This window comes from Manis javanica, chromosome 15 (assembly GCF_040802235.1).
Source record: "Manis javanica isolate MJ-LG chromosome 15, MJ_LKY, whole genome shotgun sequence".
NCBI lineage: Eukaryota > Metazoa > Chordata > Mammalia > Pholidota > Manidae > Manis > Manis javanica.
The window spans coordinates 5,031,077-5,043,249 of record NC_133170.1 but is presented as its reverse complement, the minus strand read 5'-3'; the positions used below and the strand labels follow the sequence as shown (position 1 = coordinate 5,043,249).

The 12,173-nt window shown below is 39.2% G+C and overlaps 1 protein-coding gene across 9 annotated transcripts in view; it reads right to left on the bottom strand.

Annotated features, from left to right (window-relative positions):
- Positions 1-12,173, bottom strand: part of KIF21A (kinesin family member 21A) — a 131,326-nt gene that overhangs the window by 24,833 nt on the left and 94,320 nt on the right. For 6 of the 9 annotated variants that reach the window (XM_073223296.1, XM_073223302.1, XM_073223299.1 and 3 more), the window contains 9 exons: positions 9,873-9,941; positions 9,563-9,777; positions 9,264-9,417; positions 8,534-8,728; positions 7,993-8,094; positions 7,307-7,472; positions 6,806-6,826; positions 2,496-2,556; positions 2,048-2,102 (listed from right to left, as the gene is read on the bottom strand). In XM_073223296.1, coding sequence (XP_073079397.1) covers positions 2,048-2,102; positions 2,496-2,556; positions 6,806-6,826; positions 7,307-7,472; positions 7,993-8,094; positions 8,534-8,728; positions 9,264-9,417; positions 9,563-9,777; positions 9,873-9,941 — 1,038 coding nt within the window. The remainder of the gene's footprint in view (positions 1-2,047; positions 2,103-2,495; positions 2,557-6,805; positions 6,827-7,306; positions 7,473-7,992; positions 8,095-8,533; positions 8,729-9,263; positions 9,418-9,562; positions 9,778-9,872; positions 9,942-12,173) is intronic. The other 3 variants (XM_073223297.1, XM_073223300.1, XM_073223301.1) reach the window with 1 other exon arrangement.

Here is a 12,173-nt window from a genome sequence, read left to right as displayed (position 1 = left end):
CGCTGCCACGCCGTACACGCCTAGCTCCCTCAGGAATAATGAGAAAAAGAAGAAGAAAGAAATCAAACCAAAAGATAACTGCAGAGAAGATCAACTAAATTCTGATTTTTCCCATGCTTAGATGTTTTATTTAATATCAATTTTGATTCTATTTTAATATCAGTTTTTACATCCGTTTCTCAGTTTGTGACCCCACTACCTGAGGGCCGACCTGTGTGGCTAGTCCAGCTGCAGGATCATTCCGCACCAGCCCGCACCAGCTCCCGGGAGCATGGTGATGCAGGTGAAGGGCATGTCCTTACGAACTAAACTCACTATAAGCATTTTCCTCTTCATTCCTGAAAAACAGTGACTACCCTCTCATTGCTCAGAGTTGTTATTATTGCTAAGGTACTAACGCAATCAAGGTGCTTCCCATATTATAAGCCTCTAGAGGGCAGGCACCCTGTTTTGTTCCATTTTATAGCCCTGCCCTTAACATAGTACAGTACACACCTATTTGAAATATTTAGTCAACTTCATTTTTTCAGTGAGGAAACAGCAATGATAATCTCAGCAGTTCGAAAGGCGTAGCAGGCAGCACTTCAGAACAGTTTTGGAAAGCAAAAGCCCTGTCAGTTTTCTCCGATGCCAAAGGCCCAAGAGAGGCACCATTTTCTTGGGAATCCCTAACCACGGTGGTCCTTTCAGGAGAGAGCCTTCAGGCCACCACGTCACGTCTCTCTGGTGTCCCACGAGGTACGAATAACAAGGCTTCCACAGAGCCTAAGAGACGAAAGTCACCTTAAAGAGGTTCCCTCCTCCACTTCTGATGGAATCCAAACCGTACTAGAATGTTTTGAGTTTTGCTAACTTCTGCTTAGTCATTTAAAATAATAAAACATGAACCACATGTTGCCAAGCCAGTAGCTCAAGGATCCTACACACAGCCTGGAGATGTTTCCTGATTGCTTTGCCCAGTATTTAAAGAACAGGAAATTCCACTTTAAAATCCATTTTCAGGCTTCTCTTGAAAAGTCAGAGGATCTGGTAGTCTTCGGGCCACACTCCCCCATGGCAAAAAGTTGAGCAGGAGTTGAGTGGCGGCTGTTTGCTTTAGACGGGCATGTCCTCCTTAGGGAATCACAGCGACCCCTAATGATTATTTTACATACAGCCACACTGCTCACATTACCTGACAAACCTCTGTGGCCTTTAAATCCTTCTTGTCCCCTGCGCAGTATTAGTCCTTCAGGTCCTAATTGTATCCATTCATTCAAAAATATTTACTTACTAAACACTACAAGAATTGTTTGTTTTCAAACATCCTAACATGGTTAGTTCATTCACCTAGTATCAAATGCTATTAATATTTAATCTGAAATGTACATCGTGTATCTTATACATTTAACAGCATGTATCATTTATGTATTTTTTTTAAACTTAACACATATACATTATAGCCTCATTAGCAGTTAATACAACGTGATGATTAAGAATCGGCTGATTATTCAAACCACCTCTGGATACTAGCTAAACAAAATAAATATGAAACACTTAAAAACATACTAGAATGTTAAAATTTAAAAACTCTCCTGCCAATCTAAATGATTTCTATTGCATTCCATTACAGGGTCTACAATTTAATTAACCAACAGTTTTAAATCACTACTGTCTAGTAATTTGTGACCATCACCTATATTATTATGATATTTAGGCAACATTAATCAATTAGCACAAAACTTCCTTAATGGGTAACAGGACATTTAGAAGAAGCCTGGAAAAAAAAAAAGAATTGATCTCCATAATCATATCTTGTGGATAAGAATCTTACATATTCTTATGAAGAATACAGGAAAGCACAAGTTCCACAAAGGAGAAATTTTTCAGTACAAACTTTTTCAAAGGGTAATAGACTAGCGAACTAAATGTCTTAGACATGGAAGCTTTGGTAAAAGCATTGCTTACTGGCTAACCTGTAAGGGTCTAGTGTGAGGCCTATGTGTTTAATCGCAATAACAATGAACAATGGAAAAAATGTTTACCTGATATTTTCAATTTTCCTTACCTTGCTTTTAGGCCTCGCTTCACCACAAAGCTTCATAAGGTCTGAAGAGAGTGTGCTATATGCAAAGAAGTAATTAACCATAAGATGAAAAGGGAACTTATTATAGCAAACAGTGTGTACTCTATGCTCACAACTATGGGAGAAAATTTCATGTGCCTCATATGGAACACACAGAATGAAAATATTTAAAATAAAAATGAAGTAATTTAAAAAACAACTCATTTTCCTTCCTTAAATAACCCAGGAATTTATTTTATTATCTTAAAATGTGTGAGGGTTAAGCATGACTCAGTTTGGTTTCCCTATTACCATTTCTACTGCTATTCACTTAGCCATGAAATTCAAAATTATTTTTTTGAGGTAACTGTTTGAAGCAATAAAATGAAAGTATTAAAAATATGACAGAAACATGTAAAACTCTATTTAAAGTTTCTCAAGTCTCTCTTACCTTCCTTCTGATCCTGGGCTGTTTAAAGGTGCCTCCTCATCAGTACTTTCCTCTACATTTTCTAAAAAAAAAAAATGTCCAAAATGCAGATTAGCCACATGTCATAATCTGCATGATTACAATCCCTATTCCATTATAAACATCTGCCCAAGGCCTCACTATGGGCACTTCAGTTTTAGTAACTGCATTAAAATAGAAGTGTAGAAAAGTGTTTCTATGAAGCCCTTTGACTATACGTCATAGGATGAGAGAAAAACATGTTCAAAATAGGAAAACGAGGCGCTGAAATGATAAAACATGGAAGAACAACATTCACAGTATAGAAATGAGACCATGTATTTATCAGAGTGTGTATAATTTTACATATTTTTTCAGAGTATGTATTTATCCCATATCATCCAAACATACAAAAACCTACAGAGTGAAAAAGTACGAGATTTAAATAAATGCTGCATGAACTCCCTGTAACATACCAGGCCAATTCTGACCATTATGTAAGTACAAACATACTTGTTATATTTTATCAGTCTGCCAACTTACTTAAATATTTTCCTTTATTTTTATTTTTGTTTTCAAGTAGGGAGGGAGAATGTGTGTGTGAAGTATTCAGAAGTTACACACCAGCATGCACCTGATTCACGTGCACATAAAAGACAAAAGCAACAGGTTTGCATGCAACGATTTTATCAATGAATACAAATAAACCACATCTAGTTCAGAACAGCTGTAGCAGACTAGTAAAAAAGAGGAGAAAAAGCACACATATAGAACTAGCGGGAAGTCAGTAAATAAAAGAGTCACCAAAATAAACTACTCAAAATGTCAGTGAGCCCCTAACATAGATGCAGGTTTTTAAAACATACTCATTTTATTATGAAATCATTCCATGAAACTAAAGATGGAATTATAATATACATAAATGAAAACTATATATGATTCATCCCCTTTTAACTTTTTATTTTATATTATACAGGAGGATTGTGCACACGAGTCAATTAATTCCTTTCTCTGAGGCTTCCTTTTCCTGAAGAAAATGGCGATCTAGAAGGAAAGCCCACCCTTACAGGAAGGCTTAAGGGTTCGGTTTGCAGACAGGGTGACTGAGTGCTAAGGGACTGAATTCATTGATGATATAGAAAATTAGGCTATAAAGAAATAACAAACCTGGTCTTTCTCTTCCCATGGGTAAAAGCTGACTGAGACTGTCTGGTATTTTTCTTGCAGGGAGCGATGAAACCAGTTAGCATGTTAATCGCCATGTAAGTGCTTAGTAAAAGCTACGTTAGCGGCTGCTTATGCACGTATGCTGTATTTAGACATGATTATGGTTTGATAAAACCCACTTGGCCAGGAGGTAGACAAGTCACCACAGACAGACCCAGACCGTCACCAGTCAGCTCCCTCGTCTTGATGGCCGGACACACCCGCCCCGCACCCACCGTACACCCTCAGCTCTGAGAGCACAAACCCAGCCCAAAGCCAGCTTTTTTTCTCATCACCGAAAAATCAAAGGCAAAGGGAGAGACTTAGAACTCCTGAATGCCTTAAAGCCCCTCCGTATCGGTGTAAAGCTGTACAGTCTCGCTTAAAGGAAGTTAACCAACTACTTTTTAAGTCTTTTTTTTTCTAAGTTATGGAAAACAAAAGTGGTGTATGGAAAAAAGTTCACACAGCAGCCCAGAGGCTGACATCTGTGGGGAGGCCGGCCGGCAAGGTCGGGCTTTGCCTGATAACCGGAAACTTAGCTCTCAGTGTCTCGAGTGGCCACTTAACTCACAAGGGTGATTCACTGTACTTAGAATGTGTGTGCAAAGCAAACGGCTTCTGCTGAACTGCTTTCCTTCTGAAAGTCAGGAGCTCTGCATGCACTAGACAGAGGGAACCTACACGGTCAATCTCCAGCAAAACACTTGGGTGCTGAGTGTCTAATGGACCTCCCTGAGTATAAACACTACATACCTGCTGCCCATGTTTATTCTGAAGGGAAAGTACATTCTGGTTTATTTCCCACGGGGGGAGAGAGCGGAAGGAAGCCCGGACACGGATTCCTCCAGGGCCATCTAGGTCTGTCCCCTATGCTCCAGCTGGTACCCTTCCTGCGTTGCTCTCGTGAATCTTAGCTGTGCACACACTATATGCTGAGTCCCCCAAGTCTCCTGGAAAATCTCTAAAGACAGGGCTGATCTTCGGAGCCCTAACACAGGTAGGGAAAAAAGGAGAGGACAAGTAAAGATGTTCTTCAAAGGCTCCAAAAGTAAAAACCTATGAGCGTGGGGTGCTGGCGCTGGGTCGCCCCCCAGTGTTACATCCCACCATCCTACGCCGTGTGCATGTAGCTCCGGGGCACCAAACCAGGCCTCAGGCTCAGACACGGGATGAATCTCGGTGCCTGCGCTCACTCACTGCCCCTCGGGTCCCCCTGTCCCCTTGTCTCTGCCTGGCTAACTCCTGTTTCTTCCTTTATGTTCAAGCTCAAATGTCACCTCCTCCAGAGTCTCCACAACAACGCCACTCCTGCCAGGTGGCGCCGCGCTGTGCTCCCGTAACTACCCGTGTGTGCCCATCACGGCCCTCACTGCGCTGTACCCGTCTGTTCACGGCCTGTCACCCTCAGTCAGGCATCACGTCGGCAAGGCATGCTTTTGTGTCTTATTCCTCTTTGAATCCCAGCACTCAGCCCAATGCTTAAATAACATGGTTTTTTTAAAGCAGTATATACATGACTGTCTAGCTTCTGTGGAGTTTAACTTCCACTTTTTTTCTTCTTCCACGCTTGTCCCCCGACACCTCTGGACTAGATCGCGGCCCCAGCCTCTAGGGAGAATTCCTGCCTTGAGACGCGGGTTCCATGAGCTGGACGGGCTTCCGCTCTCTGCTCCGACCCTTCTTCAAGCTATAGATAACGGCAAGGTGTTCAAAAGCTGTGCAGAAGTACACAGCTCATCAAATTAGCAGTTAATATTTTCTGCACACAAGGACATCCAAGAGGACACTGCATTTTCTTCCAAGCAAAGAGAGATAATGGACTTACATAAGAATTCGCTCAATACTATCAGTTGAGCCACCAAGAAGAACGAAGAGAAGGAGGAAGAGGGGAAGAAGAGGAGGAGAAACATGCCTGAGGATCCAAGGAACAGCGAAGAGTCGGGGTACAGCCCAGGAACTCGGGCAGCCTGAGCTAACATATAACCAGTCCTCCTTTTCTACTTGTACTTGTTATGGTTTGAGCAGCTTAAAAGTAGTAGATTTTCAGTATCTGTATTATGCAGTTGATCTCAAAGAAGTACTACTTTGAGATTGGCACGATATATGTAAATATTTTTAAAAAATCAAATAGCTCGTGTATTTTATTTGTGGGATAGCTTAATTAAAATAAATTCAGATTTATAGGTTATGTTCATTCTAATGACACAGGGAGGTAATTACGTTTAATCTTTCAGTTGCATCCCTCTCTTTTAAGTATAAGCATTTGACAGCTGTGTGATTAGGGAAAAAAAAAAGTTCAGAACAGAACTTTGAAATAACTTTAGTTCAATAAAAACTGCTCCAAAATAATCATTCAAAAAAAATCACAAGCAATAAAATTGCCCTGATCCTCCCGGTTCTTAACTACCCATGACACAGGTAGTGTGATCACTAAGTGGAACAGAGATATTCCTAAGGAGTCGGTGTAATTAATGCGAATGCTGCAATGGTAAGAGGAAAGGTTGAAAATCAGTACATTCAATGGTCTCTAAAGCTCCTAACCTGAAAATACTGCAAGTACTGTTTCAGTGTGTTCATATAAAATCCTTTGGTTTTATTCAATTTACAACATTAAATATATATTGCTTTATTTTACAAAAATTAAGAATAGCTGAGAAGCTAACAACTGTGTGCCAAGGAAAAATATATACGAAAGATATATATACCAAAGGAAGTTATTTTTGAGACTAAAGGAACAGATGCAAGTTAACAGATCTATTTAAAAAATTGAAAAGGAAATATACACTCCATTTTTTTCCTACAAGAAAGAGAAAGAAGGGCTTATGAAACTGGAGCCACAACTGGAGTTCAGATAATAAAAGAGAAAATTAACTAATGCATACTTCTGTAAATGTCTAAAACATTTTTAAATCAGGCATGTATATAAGAAAGACAAAAGACTTAGTGTGTTTGTGGTCATGGATACATTTCGAAAAAGATCATGCAAAAACCAGTTGGCTGCCAATAAAAATTAAATTAAAAAAAAAGATGTACCACAATTAGTGTACATGAACAATTAGTAATTCATGCAGCTGTAGGGTACACAGAAAGCTAAACATACTTACCTAATGGTACGCTATCTAGATCTGTGTAAATAACAGCAAAAAGGAAACAAAAAGCAATACTCCAATCAAAACAGATCCAGTGTTAAGAACTCCCACATTCAACAAGATTATGTACCACTTGTAAAATATTTAGAATAGATGCCATAGTAAACACTTATAAATTTATTTTTTATGGCAGTTAGATAAGCAGAGTAATGAAACTTGGTTAATATTTTCGATGACTTAAAAACCCAATTCAGAAACTTAGTAGGTCCTCTGTATCTATAAAAACTAATTGCTTAATAAAGTTAAGTAAGCTTTCTTACGCTGGCAATCACTTCTTGCAATGACAGTAATTGCACCCCCCCCCAAATATATACATGCAAATTAGAGAAGGAATAGTTGTTAAAAGCATAAGTAAATATAGCATCTATTCGATGAAGCTAAAGGAGAAGAGGTGGAGAAAACTCAAAGGGCAGAGCTTCCATGCAGCTCATTTAATGGAAGTTTAGTCCGAATCACCTTGCAAAGCCCGGCCTAGCAGAGCATCCAGCTCAGGATTCAACTCCGCTTTCTCTTTCAGCATATGGAATAAGAGCTGGTTTTGTGTAGCACTGGTTATTTCAGTTTGTTTAAGCCGACCTTCAAGTATTTTAATTTGAGCCTCTTTCTGGGCAGCCTGAAGACCCTGTAACAATACCAAAAAAAAATTATCTTAAGTCATACAAAATACACTCTGCCACATAAAGAGCTGTATCAAATAGCAAATGCATACGATACACAGACTTTGAAATCAGACCTTGTTTCATCCCAACTCAGGTAAATGCATTTACACTCAAAGAGGAGGGAAGTGCAACTGTATTTTTTCCTTTCTGATTTTTTTTTGAGCTGTAAAGGATCAGTTTTAAGCCAAAAATAGTATCAAATTTTTTTTTGCATCCCAAGAGATTTTTTTCCTTTGTGAAAGCAAAATATTAATTTCTTCTTTAAGTCATCTATTTTTTAATACCCAAGCACCAAAGATGACAAGCTGGTAGAACTGATTCAAACATTGTTGACTTTTCTTAATTCCAAACAAAGGTAAAAGGAGTACTTTCCAATCGAAAAGAATCTTCTTTATTAAAAAGGAAAGAGTCACTGGAGAAGATAACATGACAATGAAGGAACCAAACCTAGGTTTTCAATAACAGCGTGTGGTTAGATCTGACCTTATTGATGCCCATTGACAGGAAGTGATCTAGCAGGTAGCGGGCTTCCGTCAACGTGCAAGCATTAATGACTGCGGTGACATCCAAGGTTTCTCCTTCTTCCTACATCAAACCAGCACATGATGTGACATTACTTTGAGCTGAATATATTTAAACAGAAGGCAAAAGCCTGTTATTGCGGCATGCATTTATTTGACAGTTTTGGGTTAGCCAATATGGCTCCTCAGGAAAGTGTGATATCTGACCCCTACCCCAAGAAACATACAGTCTAAGCTGAAAAGGTAACACACGTCTGAGCAGTGAAGAACTCAAGGTGGGTTAAGAGATGATATATGCCTTCTACAAACAATGAATAATACCACCAAATCAGCAGAGAACTCTGGACAGCAGGTAGGGAGTGGTATACGTGCGGAGAAACCCAAGACCTATGTTAAACTAATAAATTTGAAAAATCCCTTCATATAAAATGTCAAAGTGCTTTCAATGACAAAAAATACAAAAACACTTTACATTAAGCCATTAAACATTTTAAGTCACAAACCTTCGCTTCTTCCATCTGCATGATGTTAGCTTGACAATCAGAAATACTGTCGTTGATATAATCTATGTTAGCGGTCAAGGACTCCATCTCCTCATTGATGTTAACCGCATTTTTGTCTCCCTCTCCAGTCTCCTTGACTATCTTTTCCCTTCTTTTTGAAAGTTTCTCTCGTCTTTTTGTGAGTTCTTCCCGTTGCTATTGAGAAAGCAGGTTGGATTCTAAGAAATGATACTCATCTAGGACCCTGAGAACATTACAAAGTGATGTAAGAGAGTCACAGAAGGACCCATACTACGGAATTCCACTCATAGGAATAGTCATCTAGAAAAGTTCAACGCACAGGTGCTGTAAGTAGAATGCAGTTGCGGGGTCTGGGGTGAGGGGTGAGGTGGGTATGAGGCAGTTGTTGTTTGATGAACAAAAAGTTCCAGTTATGCAAGATGAGATTTAACATAATATGCTGTACAACAATGTGTGTATATATAGTTATCACAACTGTGCTGTTTCATTAAAAATGAGTTAAGAGGGTAGATCTGCTGTTAATCTGTTCTTACCATGATTAAAAAAAGAGGAAAACAAATAATGTCCATCTAGTCATGCACAATGAAATCAAAACTCAACAAGGCAAAAAAAAAAAAGGCTTAAGTCTTACATTTACCCAGGGAACAAATCTGGGAACTAAGATGGACAGTCAGCTCAGGGGGAGCGCATGTCCCCGTCCCGTCCGCACCTTGAGGAGTCGGTTCATGTCGGCCTCCATATTGGAGATGGTCATCCTCTGCATGATGGCGTCTGTGACCCTGTGCTCGAGAAGCTGCCACTTCATGCGCGCTGACTTGGAAGTAAACGCTCGGCCGGTCAACCCTTTCCTCTGATATTTTTTTCTATAATAACATAAAAAGTAACCACACGATCACTGAAGTGTGCTTGTTGATGGGACACTGCCGAACCATGACCGCCTGTCAATCATCCCAGGGTCCGCTCGTGATGCCCCGCAGACCAGGGCAGCAGGTGTGGGGAATCACCGACCTGGTTCCGTTCGCCGTGGGCGTGGGCAAAGCCTGGACTCTTGCCACGGGAATCCTCACTCGCTGCGGGGCTCCTGCCCTTGCGGCGTCTGCCTCTCCCGCTGCCGCACTGGGGCCCGCGTCCTGAACGGGGGTGTCGGAGGAGCTCAGCTTCCGCGTGACTTTCCCGGCCACTTTGTCTGACATGGGCCTTACTTGCCGGCGAAGAGCTGTCACCTGAAATAGCGGCAGAGACTGATTCGCTCTCTGGGTCTAAAGAAACACATCATTTATCGCAAAGCCAGACTGTTTCCTCCAAATAGTCAACTTGCCTCTTCAGTTTTGCGTCGAAGAACCACTTCTTGGTTTCTTTTTTGGGCTTCCAGAAGTCTAAGCTGATGCTATAAAATAATATTGAATAAGTTAAAACCATACACTGAAAGACACAATGCATCCTGCTCCTACATTTACATATTTCCCCATCCCACTGGGAACCATGAGTTCTTGGTGGAACCTGAGCTAACAACGGCCTTGCATCCATTATTACAGATAGAGATTATTTTATTCCAGTAAACACAAATGCATACTGAAATGCATTTCTCTCTGAAAAATTAGGTTATCTGTGACACATACTTTTATTTAACAAATACTCATATAGCACTTACAAGTACTTTTTGAATGCTTTACAAATAATGTCTCATTTCATTTTTAGCTAGACATTTTGTTACCCTGACTGTGGCATAAACAGGAGGAAACACGGCTTCGATTATTTTCAAGAGAGGCATCTTACACGATATACAGTAATGATAACTGTTCTATGTGTAGGGAGAACATATATTAGTTGTTACAGCATTTTATAATAATTTTGGAAATGTTATGTTGGATAAAATCAGTGGACAATAACATGTCAGGATTGAGTACCAACTTGTTTCTGTGTACATTATTTGATAAAGACATTTAATTATGGATTACTTTAAGCCATTTTTTAGGGCTGTCACTTAGGAAAAAATTTTAGATTAATAAAGAACATAGATCCTATATCTCTGTCATTTATTTACTTCTCTGATCTTGGGTAAAGCTAAGGAATTGGACCTGATTACAAACATCCCTTACAGGACTTAAATTCTGTGAAATAACAAATAACCCCTTGTGTTTTGTATCCCAGATTCAAACACATCATTCATCTCATGCTTTTTGCATGTTTCTAACTCATCAGGTGGGAACTCTAGGAAGACAGGACTCTATCTTACCGCTGCCACATCTTCACTGCCTCTAATGACTGACATAGAAGCAAAGGTAATAAATCTTTTTTAAATGAAAGAACTGACAAAAATTAAAATTAACATGTAGTTTGAAACATGTTTCTATATTAACTTTCTTCCTATTAAAAGTCAAATCTCAAGTTCATTCATACTTTTTGTATCATGTACAAACATAGTTGGTTCTCTAAAGGTTCAAAGATGAATGTGACGAGGAACAATTTTTAAAAGAAGGTCAATATGTGCACAAAGTGATGGATAAGAGGGAGAAGGAGTCTTGGTGTTAGCTTTGTAGGTGAGAGACTAGCCTCACGTCTTTATAATGGGGTATCATACATGGACATACGTTGCAGATATTCACGATTCCACTCCAGGAGTCAATTGCCCATTACTTATTTCTCTATATTCCATATGAATTTGTAAGAAAGAGGAAAGTAGCATACATTGTAAGGAAATTATCCTCCTTATCCAAACGTGTTCATTAAAAACAAAATAACAGTCCCAAAGTGGAAATAACCCAAATGCCCATCAACTGAAAAATGGATAAACCAAAATGTGCTCTACTAATAGAGCCATGCAAAGGCATTAACTACTGATACATGCTGTAACATGGACAAACCTTGAAAACATCACACTAAATCAAAGGAGCCAGGCACTAAAAGCTACATGTCGTGTGATTCCGTTTCTATAAATGCCCAGAATAGACAAATCCAGAGACAGAAAGTAGCTGAGTGGCTGCCAGGGCCAGGGAGAAAGAAAATGTAAGTGACTGCTTGTGGGTACAGGGCTTCATTTAGGAGCGGTGGAAATGTTCTGGAAATAAGATAGTGGTGATCATTGCACAATATTCTAAATACATTAAAAACCTGAACCGTACAGTTTAAAAGAACAATTTTATGTTATGTGAATTATATCTCAGTTTTTCTCAACCATTTTTCAATTTTACATCTCAAATAGACAACAGGTTAGAATGTGTTTCTACTTGCTTTCAGTAAGAACATAATGGTATTAAACAAGACAAAAAATGTGTAGGAATTGAAACTTACAAAATAACCTGATTATTAAAATGCACTGATATCCTGGGAAAACAAAAATAAATACAGCCATAAATATGAGAGTCAGCTGGCTAAAATATCTACTTTTCTACCTCATTACTCCCTTCTCTCTCTCTCAGATTTCCTCTTTACCTCCCAAAGTAGGTTTCTATTTTCTGAAATATGCTGTATGCTCATGCTTTCTCCAAGGAGGATTTAGAAAAATTTGAGAAAGAAAAAAGGAACAAAGACTGAAACCTAACCATCAATGGGGAAAAAACCATGATGGCCTTCTTTAAAGAAAAAAAAAATCATAAATGAAATAACCATATTGCCAAAA